General features: G+C 43.8%; 1 protein-coding gene across 1 annotated transcript in view; it reads left to right on the forward strand.

The window, feature by feature from the left end:
• Nucleotides 1–26682, forward strand: part of Dcbld1 (discoidin, CUB and LCCL domain containing 1) — an 87307-nt gene that overhangs the window by 30485 nt on the left and 30140 nt on the right. Inside the window, exons 3-5 of the mRNA XM_021174605.1 lie at nt 18108–18242; nt 20493–20544; nt 25151–25223. Of these exons, the coding sequence (XP_021030264.1) occupies nt 18108–18242; nt 20493–20544; nt 25151–25223 (260 nt within the window). The remainder of the gene's footprint in view (nt 1–18107; nt 18243–20492; nt 20545–25150; nt 25224–26682) is intronic.

Here is a 26682-nt window from a genome sequence, read left to right on the forward strand (position 1 = left end):
AGTACTTGGGAAGTGGCAGCAGTAGGATCAGGCCATCCTTCTGTACATACTCAGTTCAAGGCTGCCTTGGGCTGCATGAGCCCTGTCTTCTGAGCTAGAGCAGCCTGTTAGTACGCTGTGCAGCGATTTTGTCTAAAACACAAGGAATAAGTAGTGATTTAGTTAGCAATGTTAAGTGTTCTTTTGTGGCTGCTTTAAAGATTCCCTTTGATAGAAGCCACTGGCCAGGCATATGCTTTAACTGAGTTAAAATAGACCCCGGGTCAGTTTGAACTTCCCCTGGGAATGCAGGAAGAGATGGCAGAAACACTTTGTCCTCTGGTAACCTGAGCCTAGGCAAGGGCCAGTTCTGTGTCCTGTTGCTCCATCCCTGGGAAGGTTCGAGGCTTCTGCAGCTGTGTGGCCACAGGGTCCCAGAGACCCATAGCTGTGTTTGAGAATGGTCACAGAAGTACATTCAGTAGGGACCACATGTTCTGGAATGACTCCTGCAGTTCTGAAAGATGTCAGCTCTAACAGGTTCGTGTGTGACAGAAACGGCTGGGTTCTTTGAGTGCAAACAGTTCAGTACTTTTCATTAGCCATCTAATTGTTAAAACTCACTGGTAATGAACATTACGATTTATAGTAGTTGGTATTTTGAATGTGGGAGGTTAATGTTTTGAAAGAGAGTAACATTTTCTGGCATGGGTGTTGGCCAACTATGCCAAGAGTCCACATTCTTGGGATGCGCTCACATTAGCTATTTTGAATGTGCTCAAACTGGACAGGGTTCATTCGTGGGCAGTTAACTTTTGATGGTTCATTGCTTGAATCATACCTTGGGCATTTTTAACATTCTTTATAGAACGTTGGGAAGATGGCTTGGTAGGTAAAGTAATTGCCACACAAGCAATTTATAGGCTTGAGTTTGGATCCCCTGAACTCATGTAAAAGGCAGGCATGGAGGCAGTGCCTGTAACCCCAGTATGGTGGAGACAGATGGGGGTCCGCGCGCGCGCACACACACACACCCCAATGTTCTTTGCAACAAGATGAACTGTCAATGAGTGTGAATACACCCCCTCCATCTTAGAGGAATTTTTCAGATACACACTGGAGATTGTTGCTGTTAAAAGACCTATGCAGACAAGGTGGGGTGTGTTATGACTATGGCTGATCCTCCAGTTCAGTCATCAGTTAGAAGGTATTTGTATTTATTTAGGTTTCTATTGCTGTGATAAAATACCATGACCAAAAAGCAACCTTAGGGAGGAAAGGTTTATTTCTGCATATAACTCTCAGGTCACATTTCCTTACTTAGGGAAGTCAGGGAAGGAACTCAAGGAAGAGTTGAAGCAAGAGAGGCCAGAAAGGAATGCTTGCTCTCCATGACTTGTTCAGCCTGCTATTTTATATAGCTCAGGACCACACAGCCACCCACAGTAGGCTGGCACCTCCCACATCAATCATTAATTAAGGAAAATCCCCCACAGACTTCCCTACAGACCAGTTTTATGGAGGCATTTTCTCAATTGTGGTTCTCCTCAAATGATTATAGTTTCTGTTAGTGTCTTACTTAGGGTTTCATTGCAGTGAACAGATACCATGACTGAGGCAACTCTTATAAAGGACAACATTTTATTGATACTGGCTTATAGGTTCTGATGTTTAGTCTATTATCATCATGGCAGGACTCACAGCAGCATCTAGGCAGGCATGGCACTGAAGGGGCTGAGAATTTTACATCTTCATCCAAAGGAAGCCAGGAACAAACTTTTGCCCCTGCAGCTAGGAGGGTCTCTTTCCCACTGGGCGGAGCTTCAAAGCACACCCCCAAAGTGATGCACTTCCTCCAACAAAGCCACAACTACTCCAACAAGGCCACATATCCTAATAGTGCCACTTCACGTGGGCCAAGCATATTCAAACCACCACAGTCAAGTTGACAAAAAAACTAACCAGGACAACTGTTCCCCTTTCACCCTGACACACGAACACATCACTGTTCAGTTATAACCTTTCCCTTCCCGTTTGTCCCTAATAATATAAAATATTCCAATGTTTAAAAGTCCCACAGTCTTTAAAAATGTAAATACTTTAAAAGTTGACTCTTTTTTAAAAAAAAATCCAAAGTCTCTTTAAAAGTTCAAAGTCTCTCTAAAATAATCTGGTGCTGGAGAGATGTCTCGGTTAAGAGCATTGATTGTTCTTCCGGATGACATGGATTCAAGTCCCAGAAGCCACAGGGTGGTTCATAACCATCTGTAATTCTAGTACCAGGAGATCTGACTCCTCCTTTTGGCCTCTTCAGGCACCACCAAGTGTGCACATGGTACACAGATATATACTTTTTCTTCCACCTTTTCAATCTTTTAACACCAGGTAAGAGAAATAAAAATGATAGAAAAGAAAGGAAAAAAGATTCCTGAATAAAGTCAGGAGTTGGAAAGGCGGGTGACATCAATTAACTACTTCCTGCTGATTAAAGACATTGAGCTCCTTGGGGTAAGTTTGATCTCCACCTTCAGGGTATCTATTCTTCTTGTTTCTTTGCACATGAGTACTTAACAAACCTTGACCAATGGGGGATGTAAAAACATGCCAGAAAGTTTGGTAAGCTAGAGCTGGTTAAGACCCAGACACTTGTGGGCACACACCTGAGACTTAGACAGCTCCCCGCTCCTTGCCAGATTCTTGACTTGGAACACTTGCTGTGCTCCTCACATAAAAGAAACATGTCCTATGGTTACATAGACCCAAACAGAGTTCTCCATGCTAATGAGGTACCTAGAAGCCCAGAGGGCTTTAGCCAATAAGCTTCCCTTCTCAGACAGTCCTCCCTGCAAAAGGTATTTAATCTCAGATCCACCATGAGAAGTGGGTAGGGTATATTAAATGTATCCATTTTCTGCCATGAACACGTGGGGAGCCATGGAAAAGGCATTCGACTACAGATCCACAGCTTAATTCTCCTATAGAAGGCCTCTCTGTGCTCCCAGCCACAACCACCACCAAGCCTTCCTCTGCCATGCTAAGGACAATCACCACTAGGTCAAGCCAGAGTTCTGCTTTCCCCCTAGCCCCAGCTAGATGCTGTCCTCAGCCCTCAGTCCCGAACTCCGTCCAAGAGTCTGAGAACCCCCATGGCCTTGGCCTTGTCGCAGGCCTAGAGACCCCCGAGCCAGCTCCAGCTTTCCCACCCCTAAGACTGCGTTTTCCCACCCCCAAAGCGCTGTCTTAGTGCCTCCCTATAGCCCAGTACCCACCCTGGCTTTGGCATGGAATAAGGAGTCACACTCCCAGAATTCAGACTCCCTAACGAAGCCTTGTCCAGCGGTGGAGTGGACTTGGACTCACAGACCAACAACATCTCACACACACACACACACAGACCAACAACATTCCCCCCCGACCCCCACCCCCACACACTGTCTCTTGGGGCCCTAGCATTTATATACTCTGTAAAAAGCTCTCGGAATTCCAAACATCACACAACTGCACAAACTGCAGCTGGGCAAAATCACATCCCTTAAGGTCAACTGCTCTGGACAATCTGAAGCAGCTCTATATCCCACACCTGGGATTAAAATGAAAACGTATTTGTATGTTTTTTTAAAGAAACCAAAATTCTTACATTCTTATAAAACAAGTAAAAACTAGGTTAAATACCTTATTTCAAGGGTTCACAGTCACAATCAAATCAAATCAAAACCAAAGTCCAACAGTGTAAAGAGGAAAGTGCTTGGTGCCTGCCATCCAATCACTGTCCTCTAGTCTCCAAAGGGCCTGGGCCACTTCTCCTGCCCCACTCTCTGCAGCACACACAGCTTGTCTCCTAGACTCAAGCTGATATTACTCCACAGCTGTTCTTTGTGATCTGCTGTTCTTGATGATCCATTCCATGGTACTGGCATCTCAGATTCTGGGTCTCTCTTACAACTGGGCTGTACCTTCACTCACAGCCTCTCCTGGACTCCCTTCAGGAACGCCTGCCACTTGATGCCAAGCCTCAACTTCTCTTCTTGACTCCGTCATGCCTTTAAAACCAGTATCACCTGGGAAACTCTCTATGCATTAGAAGTTAAGCTGCCAGCACAAGATACAGTCATGACTGCCCCTGGACCTAAGCTTCTGTATTCTGGCCCAGTAGAAACTTTACCCAAAGATTTCCTAATCCCAGTTGATTCTTTGGCTCCAGCTGATCAGTACCAATCATCCCAGCAAAGCAGAGTTTCCCTTTAGTGGTTGTTGTCTCTTGTTAATCACAGCCGGTTCTTCCATCCCCGCTAACCGGAATCGCAGATTATTAATTTAATGTCAAGTGTCCCTGAAAGAGACTTCAAGGTACTTTCAAGCTTCCTACTGAAACTTCACAAGCCAGGTCCCTGTCATCTGCATATCTCAATATTCTTGTCTTCTAAGCTCATTAAGCTATGAAGACTCCATGGCTTTTCCAATCCAATGTTCTGAAGTTCTTCCATAGTTCTCCCCAAAACATGGTTGGTCTGTCACAGCGATATCCCATGAACCTCATACCAATTCTGTCTTAGGATTTCTATTGATGTGAGTTTAGGAAAAAAAAAAAGACCAAACACAGCTTAGGGAAGAAAGGGTTTATTTCACCTTAAAACTCTCAGGTCACATTTCCTCACTCAAAGCAGTCAGTGCAGGAACCCAAGGCAGGAACTGGCTTGCTCAGCCTAATTTTTTATACATAATAGGGCCATCTGGCCTTGGGTGTAACCATTGAAAATGGGCTGGGTCCTTACACATCAGCTACTAATTAAGGAAATGTCCCCACAGAATTTTCTACAAGTCAGTTTTTGTTGTTGTTTTCAAGATTGGGTTTCTTTGTGTAGCCTTGGCTGTCCTGGAACTTGCTTTGTAGACCATGCTGGCCTCGATCTCATGGAGATCCTCCTGTCTTTGCTTCTCAAGTGCTGGGATTAGAGGCCTGCAACACCACTGCCTGGCTTCTACAAGTCAGTTTTATCTTGACATTTTTTTTTTTTTTTTTCTGAGAAATGGTTCCCGCTTCTTAGATAACTATGGCTGTGTCAAGTTGACAAAATAGCAAAGTAGCACAGTATTGTCTGTTGCTGTGTTAAAAGACTGACCCTGGGGACTGGAGAGATGGCTCAGTGGTTAAGAGCACTGACTGCTCTTCCGAAAGTCCTGAGTTCAAATCCCAGCAACCACATGATGACTCACAACCGTCCGTACAAGATCTGACACCTTCTTCTGGAGTGTCTGAAAAACAGCTACAGTGTACTTACATATAATAAATAAATAAATCTCTAAAAAGAGAGAGAGACCCTTTTAAATGCCTTTGAAATAGTGAAAAATTGCAACAGTTAACTGAGACATGAGGACAAAACAGGCACACTGTTGTATGTGCTGAATCCCAGCACTCAGAAGCAGAGACCAGGCAGAGCTCTGTGATTTAGAACTGTGAGTTAAGAGACCATGCCTACTAAAGTGAAATGTTGCTTTGCTGGGTTAATCAATACTGATCAGCTGGTGCAGAAGAATCAGCTGGGATTAAGAAATCAAGACAGCCTGGTGTCTTCATGGCCAGTTCCAGTCTAGTCAGACTTATATAGTGAGAGCCTGTCTGAAGAGGAAGGAAGGAGAAATGATGGATAATGTCCCTTTTCTCATCTAGATTGGGGAGCATTTAGCTGCTGCGGCTCCCTGGTCTCCTATAATCAAGAATAGTTCCTCTGTCTGTGTTTGTCTTTTGTGCAGTTTGACTAGCGCTACCCAGTTATTTTGTACAGGGCCTGTGAGTTTAGGTTGCTTTGATGTCCCTTGTGATTAAATTCAGATACTGCATTTTTAACCATCACTGTCTGTCTTGAGACAGAGCCTCACTGTAAATCAAGCTAGCCTGGAATTAACTGTGTAGCTCAAGCTGGTTTTGAACTCGCAGCAATCCTACTGCCTCAGTCTCCCCAGTTCTCTGATTTACATTCAAGAGCCACCACACTTGGCATAGTACTGATGTGTTTATAAAAAGATAAAGAGAGGGGGAATATGTTTGGTGGAGGTGTGGGGAAGAGGGTGCCTCCTTGAGTCCATCCTTCCGCCTGAGGGACATGATGGTATAGTATAGAATAGAGTTTATTCAGGGCATGGAGAGGGGAGTTAAGAGGGCAGTAGAGACAGAGAAAGGCAGAGAGAGCAGAGAAGAGAAGTAGAGAAATAGAGGCTGGCCACGAGCACGTGAAGGGGGAGCGGATGGGGAGAGAGGTGAAAAAGGGGCAAGAAAACAGAGCAAGAGCAAGAGCAAAAGAAGAGGTCAAGCAGCCCCTTTTATAGTGAGTCAGGCACACCTGGCTGTTGCCAGGTAACTGTGGGGTGGAGCTTAGACAAAATGTACTGCTTTCTAAAGTAGTCTTGGTGTCTTGTGCTTGCTTGTTTTGTTTTGTTTTGTTTTTGTTTTTTGAGACAGGGTTTCTCTGTAGCCCTGGCTGTCCTGGAACTCACTTTGTAGACCAGGCTGGCCTCGAACTCAGAAATCCATCTGCCTCTGCCTCCCAAGTGCTGGGATGAAAGGCATGAGCCGCCACACCCAGCTTGTGCTTGCTCTTAATCCTGAGACTTGAAGTAGAGGCTGGATCCTCAGCTACAAAAGGAGATTGAGGCCATTCTGGACTATAAAATCCTGTCTCAAAAAGCAAGGGAACAGAAAAATAAAATAAATCAATAGACTGTAATCTTTAGGAGACATCTTTATAGCACTTTTCAACATCAGGATCTGTAAGTGGCATATGCCTCCAAAATGTGATTTATGATGTCAGCATCCCTTTCTTTGCCTCCCCTTTCGGTGTCTTTTCCAATGGGGATTGGTTTTTTTCCTATTCAAAACTACCAATTCTGGGGTATTTCACACAAGATTTCTTCCAATAACCAGTATGTGTTGTTATCCAAATAGAACTGTGGAGATGGAAGGAGAAGGCCTTTTAGAAGAATGCTTTAGAAAAACATCTCATCTTATATTCATTTTACTTATGCTTATAAAACAGTAGAGACTCAAGTCAGATAGCAGAGCCAGTTCTGGGAATGAATACATTTACCTTGAAACATAGAGGAGGAATGAGCAACCCACTCGAAATCCAGGCAAATACTAGGATGCAGATGCCTTCCCAGCCTCAGACAACTTGGTCCCAAGCACTTAAGGGAGAATCAACCTGTGTTCCTTCTTGAAAAACTAATTGACTCTCTTCTTTCCTTGCCAACTCCCACTGTTTTCTAAGCCATTCAAATAATGTTAGATATTGTCATAATTTTTTTTAATTTTAAAAACTGTGTTTTGTGCAAAGCATGGTGGCACACGACTTTAATGCCACCAATACTTGGGAGGGAGACACAGATGGATTTCTGAGTTCCAGGACAGCCAGCACTACACAGAGAAACCCTGTCTCAAAACCTAAAAATCAATCAGTCAATCAATCAATTATCAATCATTGTATTCTAGCATCTGCAGAAACATGTAGTGTGGAATTCAGGCCTTTTATTCTCTAGTCTTCTGTGTAGTCTTATCTCCAAACCTCACCCCTATCCCTATCCCTATCCCTATGTTTTCCCCCTAAATGCATCATGTTAGACTTCTGAGGCATTGTAAAAAGACAAGGCAGAAAAAGATAAGAGTCTAACCTTCAACAGACAAGCAGACAAGACTGTGATAATTAGTAGACACCGGAAGGGGCAGGGCAGCAAGGGGAGTGGGGGAATTTCGGGGAAACTTAAGAATCTGCCTAGGTAAAAAGCTGACTAGGAGCCGGGCGTGGTGGCGCACGCCTTTAATCCCAGCACTCGGGAGGCAGAGGCAGGCGGATTTCTGAGTTCGAGGCCAGCCTGGTCTACAGAGTGAGTTCCAGGACAGCCAGAGCTACACAGAAAAACCCTGTCTCGAAAAACCAAAAAAAAAAAAAAAAAAAAAAAAAAAGCTGACTAGGAGCCGGGCGTGGTGGCGCACGCCTTTCATCCCAGCACTCAGGAGGCAGAGGCAGGTGGATTTCTGAGTTTGAGGCCAGCCTGGTCTACAGAGTGAGTTCCAGGACAGCCAGGGCTACACAGCGAAACCCTGTCTTGACCCCCCCCCCAAAAAAAAAAGCCGACTAGAAGCCTTTATAGGGGTGAGATGAAGGGCTTGGGAATGAGGAACTTGTAGCAGGGTGGGGGGCTGGCTACCTGTCTTCCTGCAGTCTGTCCTTCCTGAAATTGCTTGCCAAGCCAAGACTGTCCTGTGATCAGCCTCCTCAAACTCAGGAAATCCATTTCATAACCAAGACACTCTATCACTTCATACAGCTTTGTGCCCTTTATATTTGTTGATGTCTCTTCCCCTGGCTTTCCTGTCTCTGTGCGCATACTCACACACACACACACACACACACACACACACACACACACACACACACTCACACCCGACACCTATCAAATTTTCAGTCAAGGATCCCCTGTTATAGAAAGATCTCTGATGTCCCACAGCTCCAGTCTCTCCCTCTGCGCTCTGCTCTGAACCTTTAGCAGACACCTATTTCAGATTTGGACAATCATTTCACCTTTACCAGAGGTGCTAGGGAATGAATGTCTTGAGCGAGGGGGTACCGTTTAGCCATCCTTTCTTATCCTTGAATGTTTAGCTTAGCCCTGCCATTCCAGTTATTCAAACAATGTTTACATGTAGTTTTGATTTTTTTCAGCAAATACATGAAGCTGACTTCTTACAGAGGAGAATTTTGAATAACACTGTATTCACACCAAAGGGAATCCCATCTGCACTTTACTGTCTGCAGATATCCTCGTTTAAGAGAAGCTTCTAATAGGGTTTTCCACAACGTAATAGGCCAATTCAAGCCAAACAAAAAGTATAAAAACAGGCTTATTTGGGAACAGTTACCATGAGTTCTCCAGTCTTAGAGGATGAGGTTGAAAGAGTCTCCTTGAAGATAGGGAGACAGAGATGAATGGAGGGGGGAGGGGGAGAGGCAGGGAGAGAGAATTGTGAGATGTTAAATAGGCACCTCAGCAGCTTATCCCTGTTTGAAACTTAACAGCTTGGTTTTCTGTTCACTTTCAGTGTGGAAATCTATAAACAGGATTAGCGGTACATGTGGCCCAACACCTAGCTGTGTGTGTTCAGGACTCGGAACTTTCTTGTTCCCAATTCTCTCCTCTGAATAACTCTATAACATGGATTCTGTTGCTTACCACTGTGCATAAGGAAGATCAAGGAGGAAGCGCAAGAAATCTGCTTAAAGTTCGCCTAGCACTTAAGATTCAAGTGAACAGCTGACCCTACAAGTGTGCTCTTAATTAGGCAATACCATCCCAATTCAGTGTGACAAAGGCCATCTGAGCTCTTGCCTTGTGTGTTACACCCCCAGCTTGTGACTCATATGTGTGTCTCTTGCTGGAGGAAATGGGCACTTCAAGGGGACTCTTCGTGAGGACATCCTGGGACCAAACAAGGTTGCTTGAGAATGAGTCACAGAGCTGACTGGTAGGGTTACTCTGAGAAGCCAGGGTGGTCTGTGGTGAAAGGAAACAGTAATCAGTTGGAGGATTCCTGTTTTGCTCAGTGCTTTGAGCCATAGGAAATCAAGAGGTCTCCATTTCCTGTATCTCCACCCCCAACATATATTTTTAATCATTATCAATGACTTACATGTACCGTTACATTATCTGTTAACGTTTATAAGACACTAAACAAACAATAAATGGAAAAAGTAGGAACTGTCTTTTTTTTTTTTAAACACATAAAATTGCTAAGTTTTCGGGATTTAGCAAACTACAATAGCATCTTGTCATTATTCTTGATTTTTGGTTTTCTAAAGAGAGAGAGAGAAAAAAAAAACCAACAACAACTCAGAAACCACTGTTTTACCAATAGATCTCTTGGACCCACAGGAGTAAAAAAGTAAAATTCTTAAACTTTTGGAAGTTAAAAACACAGAACCTTGAAAAGAATTTCTAGCATATAAAAGGCTGGATTTGCCTAAACGTTCCCCTCTGGTATTCATTAACATAAGCATAGCCTCTCAGGGAGGAAAAGCTCCTTCCCTGGAAACAGTGATTCAATTGCCACCCTTTGTAAACGATGGCTTGGTAGGGTGCTGTGCTGATCCCGGTGGCAAGTCTTCACTCTTGCATCCCTGAACCCCAAGGAAAGAAAGCTGCACCTTTGTCTAGGAATCTGTCTGGCTCATTTGTCATGTGTTAACTGATTCTTGTCTGTGTACCAGAGACCAAAATTTCACCAGGGGGCACCGCTTACATTGTTCCGTGACTTTGGTTTTAATGGCACAACTCAGGACTGTCTCTTTTTCATGCTAATTCTCCTTTTCAAAGAAAATGGCTCTGAAAATTCTATAATTTTGTACAATGACCTTACTGCAATTAGTGAGCCTGGATAAACCCTGCTATTTGACTGCATTGAAAACCAAAATGAGAAATGGGCAGAAATCTAAGTACAGCTTCAGTATTTCTGGTGATTGTCTCATCAGCGCGCCCTTCAGCACAAAGCTGGACCACGCTGGGTACCACTTTCCTGGCAGCTGACAGTGTGCCAAGTGGCTAGCCTTGCCAGTGGTGTTCCCAGGGAAGGCCACTGAGCCCCACCAGGCATGTTCTTATCTGTCCTGAAAATTATATATGTAGCTCAGAAGGGGCTCTGTGTGGCTAATGTGGGGTTTGAAGAGGCATCTCTCTTGTTCCTTTTAATTTGTGACAAGCCTCAAAGAAGGTAGGTCTTGATTTGGTGCCCGTGTGTTTTTTCCCATTGACACTGGCTTTAGAGGGGGAAGGAAGGGACTGCATTCTTAATGTGGTTCAGGGGGACCCTTTCACCCATAAGATAGCCAGCAACTTAGTCTTTGAGCTCCAAAATCAAAACCACATACCCACCCGAAACGAGCTGGGACTGTTTCTAACAGTTCTGCAAGGATAGGGCAGTCTGTGGAGAAGAGCTGCACAGATGCCAAAGCCCAGATTCCAGGTTGGCCTGGAGCAGGCAGTTGATAGCACCGCTCTGTTTTGTTCATGCACAGAAATAAAGGGTTTCCTTTCCAGCTGCGGATGTAGTAGACAAGGGATGCACTAAAGATAGGAAGCTCCTGCTGTCGTGGTCTGTGAGGACTTGCTTTCAAGTCTGCTGACAGATGCTACAGTGCTGTACTATTTATTTAGTATCACTAAATAGCTCTTCCGTGATTCACGGCTGGCAATTACCTACGGGAAGTAAAAATGATTTCTTCCCCGATTGTTCTGCCTACCCACTTAATGTCCTGTCCTAGTCAGTTGGAGACTTGTGATTGAAACATAAGAAGGAACTTGACCCACAGATAAGAGTAGAGGTTATGGGGCTAGGGAGGTGTTTTGGTTGTTCGGATGCTTCCTTAGCATCCCTGGGCTGGGTGTGGGGGAGCACACTTGTACTCGCACTGGGGATGTGAAGGCAGGAAGTTTTAGAGCTTCCGAAGCTACACAATAAGTTCTAGGCCAGACTGTGCTACATGAGACCCAGACTCAGAAAGAAGATAGAAAGAGGGAGGGAGAAGGGAGGAAGCAGGCAGTAACAAAGGACCTAGATGCTGGGTTTCAGTGCTGTGACATGCACAACACTGTTGGCTAAGAACCAGACATCCTTAGAAAGTGTTTGCCCGAATTTTAGAAATGCAGGGCTCAGCCTGACTTTGAAATGGAAACAAGTTTGCCAGTCAAAGAACACTGCCTGAGACAGAGAATAACCAATACAGCCAAATTAAGTGGTATAATAAGATGGTCAAAAATGAGGAGCTATTGAACTCTCATTTGTGTTGACAGTAAAATTTTACTTTTTCAAATGCTTAAGTATAGGAGAACCTCCTCTTAAACATCAAGTGGAAGCTACTCAGTGAAGAGCAGGCCAGCAACACTTAACAGCAGGGCCGGGCTTGGACACGAGAAACAAGACCCTTCCCCCACTCTGTAATAATGATGAATTTAAAAGATGTGCAAAAGCAAAACGTTTGTTGAACTGTTCCACAGAAAAGGCACCAGCACAGAAGAGTCAAAATGTCTGAGTGTTGTTTGGCATGAGATAGTGCTTGTTAAAGTCCCCGACCGAGGGGCTGGAGAGATGGTATTAGGATTTTTGAGGCTATAGGTAGGCCTAAAAATGCCAAAACATCATACCATGAAACAGATCCCCACATATAGGAGATTTCTTGGGGACTGGGGGAGAAGGCTGCTTCTGAGTGGAACAAGGGACAGAGGACCAGCTGTGATGGCTGGAGCTTTATAAGGGGTACACAACTTGACTCGTTGGTGATAGTGGAAATGTGTCCAATTTGATTTGATGGCTTTGAGGACATTGAATCACTGAAGGCAGACGGAAGGTGCACCTACCTAGTTCTGGAATGTGGCTGCTCCTAACAGATGGCTTAGCAATTAAGAGCACGTGCTGCTCTTGCAGAAGACCTGGGCCTGGCTCCCAGCATGCACGTGGCTCACAACCATCAGTCTTCTGATCCCTGTGCAGTCACCAGGCATACACTGTGTACAATCATGTACATACATACATGCAGGTCAACACTCATAAGCATGAAATAAATACGAAGAAAGAAGTCCCCAAATGAAGGACAATTCCTGCCCCCCTTTCCCACAGATAGTTACGATCGTCAAGCCCTTTTGTACAGAGCTCTCTCCCTTCCCAAATTTCTCGACCTCTTGATTCAGGATGCAAAGCCTCCTCTAATGAATATTCTAGGGCTTGGGACTGCCCCCTTTTCTGTCCATGGGTTAGGTCCTGGAGCAGACTGCCTGCTACTTTCCAACTCAAAGTTCTGAGATGGAGGTGTCCTAGAGCTGAGAGGGGCCTAGGGCTTCCTGCTTCTCTGTGATTCTCTGTGAACTTTAGGAACCCTTTCACTGAAAATGAATGTGACAATTTCTTCCACTGAGAAATCAACTGAGTTTTGTGAACACTAAATGTACTTATTCAAGCCAAAATGTTACAAGTCAGTCATTCAACATTGCTTCCATTTTCTTGTGTTTTGTTTTCTGAGACAGGGCCTCATGTAGTAGCTCACTCTGGTTTACAAATTGCTGGAGAGAGCCTTGAACTTCTTATCTTCCTGCCTCTGTCTCCCAAGTCCTGAGACCACAGATGCATGTGCCAATATGCCTGCCTTCAACATGGCTTCTTTTGAGGATTTTGTTTTTTTAAAGGAGGAATGTCTAACTTATTTTAGCTGAGGTTTTTAGTCCATAATATTAGGGAGGCTGGGATGAAGTAGGAGAATCAGGATTCCAAGGTCATCCTTGGCAACATCGTGAATTCAAGATCAGCTTATATTACATGAGGTCACACACACACACTTAACTCTAAAGTAGATACAGTAAGTGTTGTGGTTATTTTTTTTTTTAAGACTTATTTATGCATATGAGTGCACTGTAGCTGTCTTCAGACCCACCAGAAGAGGGCATCAGAACTCATTACAAATGGTTGTGAGCCACCATGTGGTTGCTGGGGATTGAACTCAGGACCTCTGGAAGAGCAGTCAGTGCTCTTTACTGCTAAGCCATCTCTCTAGCCCCAAGTGTTATGTTTTATAAAAAAGAAAAAGAAGCCAGGGATATGTTTGGTGGAGGCAAGGTATGGTGTAGGGGAAGGGGATGCCTCTGCTGGCCCATGCTTTATCATCCCTACCCCCTGAGATACCAGCCACTGGAGGAGAATCCAGGAGGAGAATAGTATAGAACAGAGTTTACTCAGGGCATGGGGAGGGGAAGAAGAAGAAGAAGAAGCAGCAGCAGCAGCAGCGTAGAGGCGGGCCACAAACATGTGGAAAGACTGAGCGGGGAGAGAATGGGGAGAGAGGGACAGAGCAGGAAGAGAGCAAAAACAAGAGAGTGAGGAGCTGGGAATGGTTTAATCCCAGCACTTGGGAGGCAGAGGCAGAGGCAGGCGAATTTCTGAGTTCGAGGCCAGCCTGGNCTACAAAGTGAGTTCCAGGACAGCCAGGGTTATACAGAGAAACCCTGTCTCAAAAAACAAACAAACAAAACAAACAAACAAACAAACAAACAAAAAAAGAAAAAGAAAGAAAGAAAGTGAGGAAAGAGCAAGCCGCCCCTTTTATAGATAAGAGTCAGGCCTGTCTGGCAGTTGCCAGGTAACTGTGGGGCGGAGCTTAGACAAAATGCTAATGACAGCCAGTCTGAGCAAGCTAGTCATAAAATAAATAGTGAAAAAACTGTGGGAAAGCCCTGATAATTAAGGTCACCCTCTACCAAGTCCAGATGGCTCCTCCAAGCTCAGCGCAAAATGGGGAATGAATTTTACCTGCAAGGCTTCCCCTTCTCTGACCTTGTCTGGGGACCAGAGCCCCCACACCCTGTACTTGGGGAAGGTCAAATAGTCCTTGGCGGACCCACAAGTTCAAGTTCAACTACTTTGCTGATAAGAGCCGGCCTAGCAAGTACCTGGGATTCCTGGAATGCCTCTCCAGGCAAACTAAGCGTTCACAGCACTTTAACCCCAGCCAATGATTTCATCCCCTCTGAAAACTCCTTCCCACTCTCCAAGGTTCATCTGTAGCCCATGTCCACTCCGAATAAAGTGAATACATACAGAAGCTCACCCCACATAAAGGTATGTGCACAAGCTAAGATCATCCAAGAGAAATCATCTATTTCATTTAAAGTCCTTCAAGAAGATCTTCTCTCCTCCCTGGCACTCACTTCCACCTAGACTGAGATCCTGCACGCCCACCCCTTCCTGTCCCCCCCCCTTCATCCTTTCAGCCTGGTGTGAATCTACATCTGCACACCCTGCCGGAGGAAGGACACGTGCACACCACGAAAGAGGACTAGAGATATATAGCCCAGAGAGTAGAGCTCCTACCTAGCCCATGCGAGGCCCTAGTCCTTCAGTAACACATTGTGGAGGGAGTGGGTTAGCATCCTTGAAAGAGCCTGGCTGAAAACAGAACTTTGCTTGAGCAGCCAGGGTTTGTTACTAGTTCCCATTGGATATCTCTTCCCTTTTGACAACAGGAAAACCATTTCTGTTGGGTCCAGAGGAAACTCCATCTCCCCCCAGATTCTGGTAGTTCCAGTGAAGCTGATTTCCCATCTACCAACTGAGCCATTTTCCCTTTCACTGGAAAAAGGAACTAAGGGATTAGCATACCAACGCTCATGCTGGCTTCCAGGCTCCCTCAGAATCCCAAGTACCTGTTAGACATTTCAGTGAGCTTGCTAGCATCCTGGCTCTTCTCAGCCTGTCTCACCCCTTCTAAGCCTCCTCACCCAGCTATCCATTCTCCTTATGTAAGAGTCCATGATTCAAGGAAGAATGATATCCCAGACTCAAATAGTATGTAAATGCAGAGAGTGTTTAATCCTGCAGAAGTCCAGCCCGTTGGGGTCTTCCACTACCAGAATAGAGACAACCAGGTGAGTTTGCAGGCCGGATTAAAAGCACATTAGGGAATTCTGGGGTAGGTGCCCTCTATGTTAATCTATTGGGTCCATCTCATGGGCATTTATTTCAGTACCTGAGTGTGGGGCTGGGAACTTGCTATGGAGGTCTGGAAACTGTTGCTGAGGAAGTCTGGAAACTGCTGCTGACCCATTGTCCTTGCCTCAAGACAGTTGGTGGGGCAGCTTCTGGGACCTGGACTTGCCTGGAGTTGCCCAGTTCATGGAAACAGAGATTTAGGCTTAGTCTCCTTTACTGCCAATTTGAAACCTGTCATGGAGTCAGCCTAGCCTTCTCACTTAAAACCCTGCTGTTTCACTTGTGCTCCCTCCTTTTTCTCTCCTGCTCTTGGTCCACTCTTTCTCTTCATGCCTTGCTCTTTCCCTACTCTCCTCTCGTGGCCATGTTCAGTCCATTATTCTGCTCTGGACACTTTCAGATGCCTCTGACTATTTTCTCTTTCATATCTACAGTGAAAACCTTCCACTTAACTATACCTTGGATGGATGTGTCATCTGTTTATACAGCTTCTAGTCTGAGGAAAGGAATCTATCTATGGCTAAAGGAATCTATCAAGCCTTGGGACAGGTGATAATTTGGGTGCCTTGCCCAACAGGCTGCAATGCAGTCAGGGCTCCAGTCTCATCCCCATCCCGAACAAAGGCTCACTCACACTGTAGCTACAAAGGAAATAAGGAAAGCCATTCTACAGGACACTGATACAGGTTTCTCATACTCCCCCGAGGATGTATCCTTTTGTGGCATGCTGTTAAGCCTGAGATAGACTAGTGTTGGGCATCAGGGTCACTAAAGGGCAGTGGCAGCCTTGACTTTCTTTGAACTTTTCCTAGAAATGTCAAACCAGATAGAACTTACCCGAAGTATTTGGCATTTAGGGAATCATATATTGTACAAATGTGTGTGGTGGCCCATATTCTTAACTATTGGTGAGATAAGCCTGAAGTTTTGCAACATTTCAATTCTGAGAACTTGGAAAAGGGGGGAAATTGAGTTCTTTTGGGTTACCAGCTTACATTCGTTTACCCAGGGTTTAATCAGAATTCATTTGGAAGCTGTGGGAAGTTAGGAAGAGTCTTGGTACTTAACACAATTGGAGAGGAGTGCTCAAACAGAGACTCCGGTAGAAAAAGATCCTAGCTTATTAACTGCTCTAAGTTATATTCTTTTTACTATTCGGCGTATATGCTTATATACTAACCTCTCTGCAAAGGGCAAGTGCTTTACAAAAACGTAAAACAAACTGGGAAGGTTATGCTCAGCCTATGACTGGCTTTCACCTACAGAGAGGCCTATGATACTTCACTACTGTGCTGGTTAATTTCTGTCCACTTGACAAAACTAGAGTCACCTGGGAAGAGAGAGCTCAGGGAACTGCCTACCAGATTGGTCTGTGGCCAGTTGCCTTGACTAATGATCAGTGGGGGAGGGCCCAGCCTACTATGGGTGGTGCAGCTTCTGGGCAGGTGAACTGGGTGTATAAGAAAGCAAGCTGTGCAAGCCATGGGGAATATAAGTCAGCAAGCATCATCCTTCCATGATCTCTGTTTGACAGTGGACTTTTTTAACTTGTAAGATAAAATAAACCCTTTTCTCCCCAACTAGGTTTTGGTCACTGTTTACCCTGGCAAGAAGACCCTAACAAGGACAATAGATTAAATTGCCTGTCTTTAATATTCATAATACAGTGTTAAAATTTGTAAAACGTCTAATTTATTACATTTGTGCTTGCTGGGTCTATTAGCTACTTTTGTCTTGCTCTGGGAAGATTCTCTGATGAAAGCAACTTAAGGGAGATAAGCTTGACTTTGGCTTACTGTTCAAGGATACAGTTTATCAAGACAGGGAAATGCTGGCAGCAGGAGCTTGAGGGAGCTGCTCAAGTTGCATTTGATGTTAGGAAGCAGAGAATGACGGGTCTTATGCTCAGGAAACCTCTGTGTAGTCCAGGACTCAAGGCCAGGGAGTGGGTGCTATCCAGCTTTAGGGTGAGTCTTCCATCTCAACCTAATCAAGATACTGCCTCAGCTATGCCCAGAGGCTGACCTAGATAGTTTCTTATAGGTTCACCCAGAGACTTGCCTTTTAAGGGATTCTAGCTTCTGCCAAGTTAGTGGCTAATCATTATTAGCCATCATACCAGGCTTGCACATGCTAGGCAAGAATTTTAGCACTGAGTTATATACATGCCCAGCCCTTAGGTTTCTGAGACATGCCCCTAGCATGCACCCCAAGCTACCTTTGAATTGCAAACCCTCTGCCTCCTCAAGTGTTTCTCAAGATTTCAGTCATGAACCAGCTCTTTGAATCCGTTTCTTAGGAGGATCCCAGAGTATGTTCTCTGATAAATTATTTCTTAGTGTCTTTGACATCTGTTCTGTTAGGTTTTCCTATTTGCTGGGTTGTTCATAGTGAGCAACTTCTAAACTATTGCTTGTCTGGGGTGGGTAGGCTGCTCCACCCCAGGCTTAGCTGTCCAATCAGGTTTACAGATTGGTCTCCGTCAAACAAAATTCCAGATGGATAAAAATTTAAAATTTTGCATCTGTTATAGGGCATATCTGCTCTCTGAAAGAAAATTCTCTGTTCTTTGTAAGTTTTCAAATGTACCCGACGCATGCTTTGTTTCCAGGTCCATATTGTGGGAGTTGGGCTGTTCCCAAAGAACTCCGGCTGAACTCAAACGAAGTGACTGTCCTCTTCAAGAGTGGATCTCACATTTCTGGCCGGGGCTTTCTGCTGACCTACGCCAGCAGTGACCATCCAGGTACAACAGAAAAATCATCCAGCCTGTCTACCTTCTGCTCCTTATCTCTTCCTCTGGGCATAATTGTGATCTCAGACACAACAGTAAAACATGAGAACAAGCTGGGCACAGAGGCCCATACCTTTAATCCCAGCATTCCAGAGCCAGGGGCAAGCTGGTCTACATATGAGTTTCAGGCCAGCAGGGGCTATGTAGTAAAACCCTGTCTTGTGGGGAGAGGAAAGGGCCTGAGGACAGAGGGGAACAGCTTTGTAAGTAGTTGGTACAGCATCCTTTTAGAACATATGGTGAATGGATCCCATGATGTGTATGGGATGGAATAAATCTTGTTTCCTATGAGCCTTGAGTACCCCATCTCTGGGGAAATCTTCCCAATCTTGGTGTGATCTGGCTTCTCTGAAGCCCTGCCCCTAGTGTCCTTCCTTGCTTAGGAAGCAAACGTTTTAACTAGTTACTTCACCCGTGTCACACACCAGCTTAGAGACACAGTAGGGTCACATGACACCCTGACCACAGTTGGGAAAGAATGGAGTCCTGGTGAGAGGGAAACAGCCAGCTCCTTCCTCAGCCTCCAGGGGCAGAGTCATCACCCTGCCACCCGCTCTGTGCCTATCCAGAGTCACAAGATGCCCTGTTTTCCTGCCGCCAGTCAGCTTTGGAAGAAATATGTCTGAAAGGGGATGTGCCACTCATATGAAGGCAATTGTGGCTTGTGTTCACCTTATTTTGCTCCTTAAGAAACATTCATGACGCCTTTAATCCCAGCACTCGGGAGGCAGAGGCAGGCGGATTTCTGAGTTCGAGGCCAGCCTGGTCTACAAAGTGAGTTCCAGCTAAGAGCTCCAACTGCTCTTCCAGAGGTTCCTGAGTTCTAATCACATGATGGCTCACCACAATCTGTAGTGGAATCTGATGCCCTCTACTGGTGTGTCTAAAGACAGCTACAGTATACTCATATAAATAAAATAGATAGATAAATAAAGAAGAAAAGAAAGAAAGAGAGAAAGAGAGAAAGGAAGGAAGGAAGGAAGAAAGAAAGGAAGGAAGAACTGGGCATGGTGGTGCACTCCTTTAATCCCAGCACTTGGAAGGCAGAGGCAGGCAGATTTCTGAGTTGAGGCCAGCCTGGTCTACAAAGTGAGTTCCAGGACAGCCAGAGCTATACAGAGAAACCCTGTCTCAACCAAGAAAGAAAGAAAGAAAGAAAGAAAGAAAGAAAGAAAGAAAGAAAGAAAGAAAGAAAGGTAGGTAGGTTTATGAAGAAGAAAGAGCTATTGCCGAGAATATGGACTATTTGGGGAACTATTTTGCCAGTTAAACTAAATATCTTCCCCTGTAAGGACCTTCCATTTTAGGTGCTGGCTCCTGATTGATTGTTGATCAACAGTGATTACCATGTCGGTGTTGTAGTTAAACTGTCCCCCCCGTGTCCCCGTGTCCCCGAATGCCACTGGCTGAATTAAAATGTTCTGGGGAGCTGAGTATGTCACTATTGGTGGAGCCTGAGCTCTGTCTCCAGAATCACAAAAAACCAGTTGTAGTGGCACAAACCTGTAATCCCAGCACACAGGGAGGAGAACTGAGAGGACCAGAGCATCTCAAGGTCATCCTCAGCTTCATAGTGACCTGTATGGTCAGACCAGGACTAGCCTGGGCTACCTCAGACTCTGTCAAAAAAAAAGGGGGGGGGGGAGGGGGAGAAAAAAATGTTCCTGGGAATGTTTTCCATGAACTGTGATAAGATTTTTAATGGTATTTCTCCTGTTAAGCATATTGTGCACATGAAACCTGCAGGTGTGGCTCAGCGGGTAAGAGCACTGACTGTTCTTCTGAATGTCCTGAGTTCAAATCCCAGTAACCACATGGTGGCTCACAACCACCCATAATGAGATCTGATGAGTCTGAAGTCAGCTACAGTGTAGTTATGTATAATAATAAATAAATCTTTTAAAAAAAAAAGGAGAAGAAAGAAACCTGCAGGTGTATAGTGTTACAGTTGGAAGTAGATTTTTGTTATTGTTCTCTAGACAGTAGCACTGAAAACTCCTGTCTGGTGATAGGAAACAAGAAAGGAACTGATTAAACTCTGGGCACTCTAATCCCCGATTTTATTTATGTGTAGACAAGAAAATTCAAATAACACGGTAATGCTTTCAAGGTTTTCTTTTTTTTAACTGAAAAGAAATATTTAGAATCAGGTGGCCTGTTTTCCACTCCCCTGCTCATTGTACTTCTCTTTATTTGTAATAGATTTAATAACCTGTTTGGAACGAGGCAGTCATTATTTCGAGGAAAAATACAGGTAAATATGTGTACTAAATTATTCGTGTATAGCAATAAGGAGTATTTGAGATGTTCCCAAAAGGCAGAATCTGCAAACCCTTTGCACTGCAAATAACTGTAGTTTTTAATAGGCCAAAAGTCCCTATTGCCCTGACTCATGCAATCTCTGTTGTGGTTGAAGCAAAAAAGCAAAGATAGACGATAAAAACAAATAAGTCAGCATTATAAAGTTTTGTTTATATGAACAATCCCAAGCTGCAGATACGGCTCAGCAGTCAGGAATGCACACTGCGTTTGCAGAAGACCTGAATTTGGGTTTTAGGTCCCACTAGGTCCCATGTCAGGAAGCTCACAACCAATTGGTAACTCCAGCACTAGGAGATCTAAGGCTCTATTCTGACCTCTTTGGGCACCCATACTCATATGCTCATACCCATACCCATACAAAAATGCCCACTAATACACATGATTTAAGTGTGTAAATTCAAAATAGCATTTAATAAAGCAGGAGAGTGGGGATGGCACAGACTGAGTGTGGTGGTGCACACCTGTATTGTCCTAGTCATTGAGAGCTGGAGGCAAGATGCTCAGTAGTGAGCCTGGGCTGGGCTGTATGAAACACACACACACATACATACACACACATAAACACACATACACATGCACATATACATACACACAATGAAGAAGAAGAGGAGGAGGAGGAGGAGGAAGAGGAGGAGGAGGTGGTGGTGGTTGTATTTGGAACTTGGTCCATAGTTTTCTAGTCCCTTAGTTCTGTTTTATTACCAATGAGTCACAGTTGAGTCTGGAGTATACTTTTTCCCTGGTTGGTATTTGGAAATAAGGTGTATAATCCTTTCATAGGGGTTTTTGTCTTTTACCCTAAAGAAAGCCTATGGAGAATAAAGATATGGGTTGTTAGTTCAGCTTGACCTTAACCTTGACTCTACTTAATTGCTGATATGTATTTCCTCCTCGGCCATCAAGGAAGTGATGTGGTCTAGACTGAACTCCTAATCATAGGGATGGTCTTTGGCAATTCTTTATTATGTAGGGCCATCCTAAGCATTGGAGAATGCCTTCCTTCCCTGGATTTTACTATCTACATGCCAGTTGTGACAAACACAACTGTCTGTATACAATGCCTCATGTTTTCTAGGGGATGAAAACACCTCCAGTGGGCAATTTCTGTCTAGAAGTCAATGCCAAAAACCTGTAACTTTATAGAGTACTTTCTTAATGGCCTGTGCAGCTCTCTATACCACACACATAAGTACCTCTTTTGATATTTCAGCATTCCCGGAAGGTTGCTTCTGTTACGTCATGAAAATGGAGGCTCAACACCACTAAGTCACTCCACTAAGTGTGCTCAGGGAGCTAGATTTAAGAGCGTGTGTTCCTAACTATCTCAGACATTTGGACGTGCTCAATGTGAGTGTTTGATGTGCAGGATCAGTTCCCATATTAGCTAATATTAAGTGTACTTAAGGAACATGAGAAATCCAAGTATATTAAATTAAATGTTGCTTTGTAAGGTCATGGTTCAGCCCATGAATACAGAGGCTAATGGCCTCTAGAGTTTTATCAGCCACATGTTTCCAGTGCACTGGTGATAGAGACCTGGGAATCGTAGGAAAGAACAATGTATTCAAACATACTTTATGACATTATGGTGACAGATTAGTTCCAATTTATGTAGGCCAGCCATTTTGCAGTGCTTTAGTATGGCCACTGCTGCAGGCCCACACCTCTCACCCACAGTTCTGGAATACAGAAACCTTTGGAAGCTCTTTGTTACTCATTTGATTGTCAATTCATTTGACATTAGCAGGAGGCTATTTAGTCTTTTTGCATTTTACTTAACTATAACTATTCATGCATTCCATGTGAGGTGTTACAGCCCTTGATTAACATGCACGGGCTCCATGGGGGTCTTATATTATGAGCATCATTGGCACCATTTCAGTTTCCTGCAATCCTAAACTGTCTGAATTCAGAGACTCATCTGGCACTAAGCAATTCTTCTCTCAAGGACCTGTGAGCCTGTAGGAGGTTGTTTTTGATTTCTCGGTTCCTTGATTACTACTGCCACGAAGGCCCTAGGAAAGAACCATGAAACATTTATTTGGGTCGTTTGATAATTAGTTATCATTACATGGTAATTTTCTAAGCAGTGAGAGGAAAGTGAATGAAAGGGAGGGGGGAAAAAAAACAGCTGCTACTTTGGAATCTGTCACATAAATGGAGTAAACAGGCCTCAACCTACACAGAGACTAAAGGCAGCTGAGGGAGGAGTCTGAGAGCAACCACTCATCACCTCATACCAAGTGGTCAACACTGAAAACATATAGACAAGTAGCAGTGGTAAGGCCATGCAGGTTGTATGTATATATTTAGGAATATATGTATATACACGTATGTAACAACAATTAATGAAAAAAGAGGCCATGAATTTGAAAGAGACCAAGGAGGAGGGGGCATATAGGAGGTTGAAGGAAAGAAAGGGAAGGAGGAAATGATGTGATTATATTATAATAGAAGGAAGGAAGGAAGGAAGGAAGGAAGGAAGGAAGGAAGGAAGGAAGGAAGGAAGGAAGGAAAGAAGGAAGATTGTGAAGTCATATAGAAACAGGGACATACAACGTTCATCTTCAAAGCTGTCAATGTTTTTATACATTGGCTCTGCGTGTGTGTGTGTGTGTGTGTGTGTTTTGTGTGTGTGTGTTTTCAAAGATATAAGTAGCTGTCTTTGATATGTTGATGCTTCAAGATACAAGAGAGAGAAGAGACTGAACCACAGGGAGTTTATATGCTGTGTTCAGGGTCTCAGCTAGCTAACCTTGGTCTGAGCCAAGTCACCCAGCCTCTAGATTGAGACCCTTTGTCTTAGTTAGGGTTTCCATTGCTGTGAGAGACACCATGACCAAGGCAGCTCTTATAAGGACAACGTTTAATTGGGGCTGGTTTACTGGTTCAGAGGTTCAGTCCATTTTTATCATGGTGGGAGAATGGCAGCATCCAGGAGAGTTCTACATCTTAATCTGAAGGCCAATAGAAGACTGACTCCTAGATAGCTAGGAGGAAGGTCTCTCAAAGCCTACCCCCGCAGTGACACACTTTCTCCAGCAAGGCCACACCTCCTAATAGTGCCACTCCTCCTAAAAGTGCCTCTCCTTGGGCCAAGCATATTCAAACCACCACACCCTTCAATCACATTACCATCTGTGATGGGTTTCTGGAAAGCTTTCTGAAAGACAACTTAAATACATTGAGCCCTATTTTATTATGCATTTATCTGTATGTGTATATATGTGTATACTTGTCCTTGAACATATGACCCTCTTGTCTCAGCCTTTTGATTTGTTGAGATTACAGGCTTGTATGATGGGACCTGACTAAACCCTAATTTTAAAGCATTCTTCTTCAGTGTAAGGGTCATTTATTTTTACCTGCACCAGTAGTATCTGTTACAGTAACCCTAGTGACTGTGTACTTGAACTATGGCAAGTCCAAGGGGAAGTGTACTACAGATGTAAAATTTATTCTCAGTACTAGGAAAAAACGAAGTTAAACTATCACCTTGATTCTTGATTTTTTTTTTTCAATATAAGTGGGAATTAACAGAATTTAGGTATATTGTGTTAAATGTATATTGTTCATTTTACCTGTTTCTTTTTACTTTTCCTAATACAGATACTAGAATTTTGTTTCTGCATTATAGTTTAGATAACAAGCTATTGTAGTATATGAACACCAAAATTGTGCTCCAAGAGAGGGTTTACTAGTGTTGCTTTTTTTCTTCTTTTTTTTTTTTTTTTTTTTTTTTTTTTTTTTTTTTTTTTTTTTTTTTTTTTTTTTTTTTTTTTGGTTTTTCGAGACAGGGTTTCTCTGTATAGCCCGGGCTGTCCTGGAACACACTTTGTAGACCAGGCTGGCCTCGAACTCAGAAATCCGCCTGCCTCTGCCTCCCAAGTGCTGGGATTAAAGGCGTGCGCCACCACGCCCGGCTTTTTCTTCTTTTTATCCATCCAAATATTTTAAACATTTCCTTTAATATGGATAAGGTAATATTATTTAGGTAAATTTTCCTTTTACCTTAAAAATATTTCTTAGGCACCTTAGAATCCAAGTGTATTAGGGAAGCAGCTTTAATACTTTACACATGATAAATCCTTACAGAAAGCAAAGAACCATTGTGTAAAACTTCTTTCCAGGTTAGCATTTTAGATCAGTTTGTTTTTTTTTTAATCAAGTTTCTCGTTTGTCTTTAAAGCAAGATATTATTTGCCTACATTATGAAAAAGGAGGAAAAAACTCAAAGTTGCCTATGCATACATTTTTATTTCCAGAATTACCATGTGCTAATAGGGCCATGGTCAGGGAAATTGTTTTTATTAACTGTAGAGCCTTTAGATCCAAACCCCTGCCCAACTTCAACCAAAAGCCATAGATTTATATACTTACTTATTCTTTTCTTTCTCTCTCTCTTTCTCTCCTTCCTTGAACTCAGGATCCATCCTTTTTCTTTTACATATGTGTGTGTCAGAAATTAAATTGAAGTGTAGTTTAGTGCTTTCCTTCTTTCAATGTAACTTGATACCATATCATTTTTTTTTTTCCAGCAAATTCTGCCCAGCTGGCTGTAGAGACATAGCAGGAGATATTTCTGGGAATACAAAAGATGGCTATAGAGATGTAAGTAACTAAGGGTGATATCAAAGAAGTGTTGCTTGCTTTGCCTGAATTAATTGTAAAATCAAGTGAAACAGGATACAGAACTCCACACAGATATATGCTTTGCTATTTTATGAGACAGTAAAATGCAATAATTTTGAAATCAAAGTTATCTATGTACTCACTCATTCTTACTTCCAGCCTTTCCAAATAGGAGTAGTAGAGTGAAAGAGATATTTTTAGCAGTTAAGAAGTATTATTCTGAAACCGGGCGGTGGTGGCGCACACCTTTAGTCCCAGCACTCGGGAGGCAGAGGCAGGCGGATTTCTGAGTTCGAGGCCAGCCTGGTCTACAAAGTGAGTTCCAGTACAGCCAGGACTACACAGAGAAACCCTGTCTCAAAAAAAAACAAAAAAAAAACCAACCAAACAAAAAAAGTATTATTCTGTTGTATTGGTCAGCATTTCCTTTCCTTCCTGTGATGAATTCCTGAGAGAAATCTACAGTAAAAGTGTAGAAGTTGGTTTTCACTTCACATTTGACAGTGTCAGTCCAGCCTGCTTGCTGCTGGGTCTGAGGTGGAGCCCGAGGACAACTGAGAAGACCACAGAGAAAGGGAAGAGGGCATCCCATGGTCCCTTTCAATGGCACATTCTTAGTGATCTAATTTATTCCCATAAGGCCACACCTCCTAAACGTTCTCCCATGTCCTAATAGTGCTACGGGCTGGGCATTAGGTTTTATTAACACATGAGACTTAGCCTGTAAGACGCACACAAACAAACGTACCTCCAAGGGGTCTTTCGGGGTTCCTAGATGTCACAGAGATCTCGGTGGGGCCTCCAAATGAAAGAACCTAGTGGGGAAACCCCCACTCAACTCCCAATTCTGCATGCACCCAAGAATCACAAACAGACCATCTTGATGTAAAAACACAAGATAGTTTAATGGCGGAGCTCCGGGTCAAAACGTATCTCACACAGGAGACGGTGGATTCGACCAAGAGGCTTGGAAGCTAGGGGTTTTTATAGAAAAGGGGCTAGGGCTGGGGGAGGAATTGGCGTGGTTTCACATGATTGGTCCATTTAAACATCAGCAGACTGTACATGCAGATAACATTTAACTTAGGTCAGAAAGGAGGAGATAGGGAGGTGCCAGGCCAGTCGGGTCGTGTCATTATCTTTATCTTTATGGCCAAGCAGCCTCAGGAATGTCTTAACAACGGGCCTGCCTGGGCATGTCCGGGCATGCCCTGGCCTGTTGTGCTATGTTCTCAGCCCCAGGTTTCAAAGCTCACAAACAACTCTTTGGGCTATTTGACATAAATTACATGGATCACAGGTCTCAAATTTTATTTTCTTTCAAGCCGGGCGTGGTGGTGCATGCCTTTAATTCCAGCACTCGGGAGGCAGAGGCAGGCGGATTTCTGAGTTCGAGGCCAGCCTGGTCTACAAAGTGAGTTCCAGGACAGCCAGGGCT

Source organism: Mus caroli, chromosome 10, assembly GCF_900094665.2.
Source record: "Mus caroli chromosome 10, CAROLI_EIJ_v1.1, whole genome shotgun sequence".
NCBI lineage: Eukaryota > Metazoa > Chordata > Mammalia > Rodentia > Muridae > Mus > Mus caroli.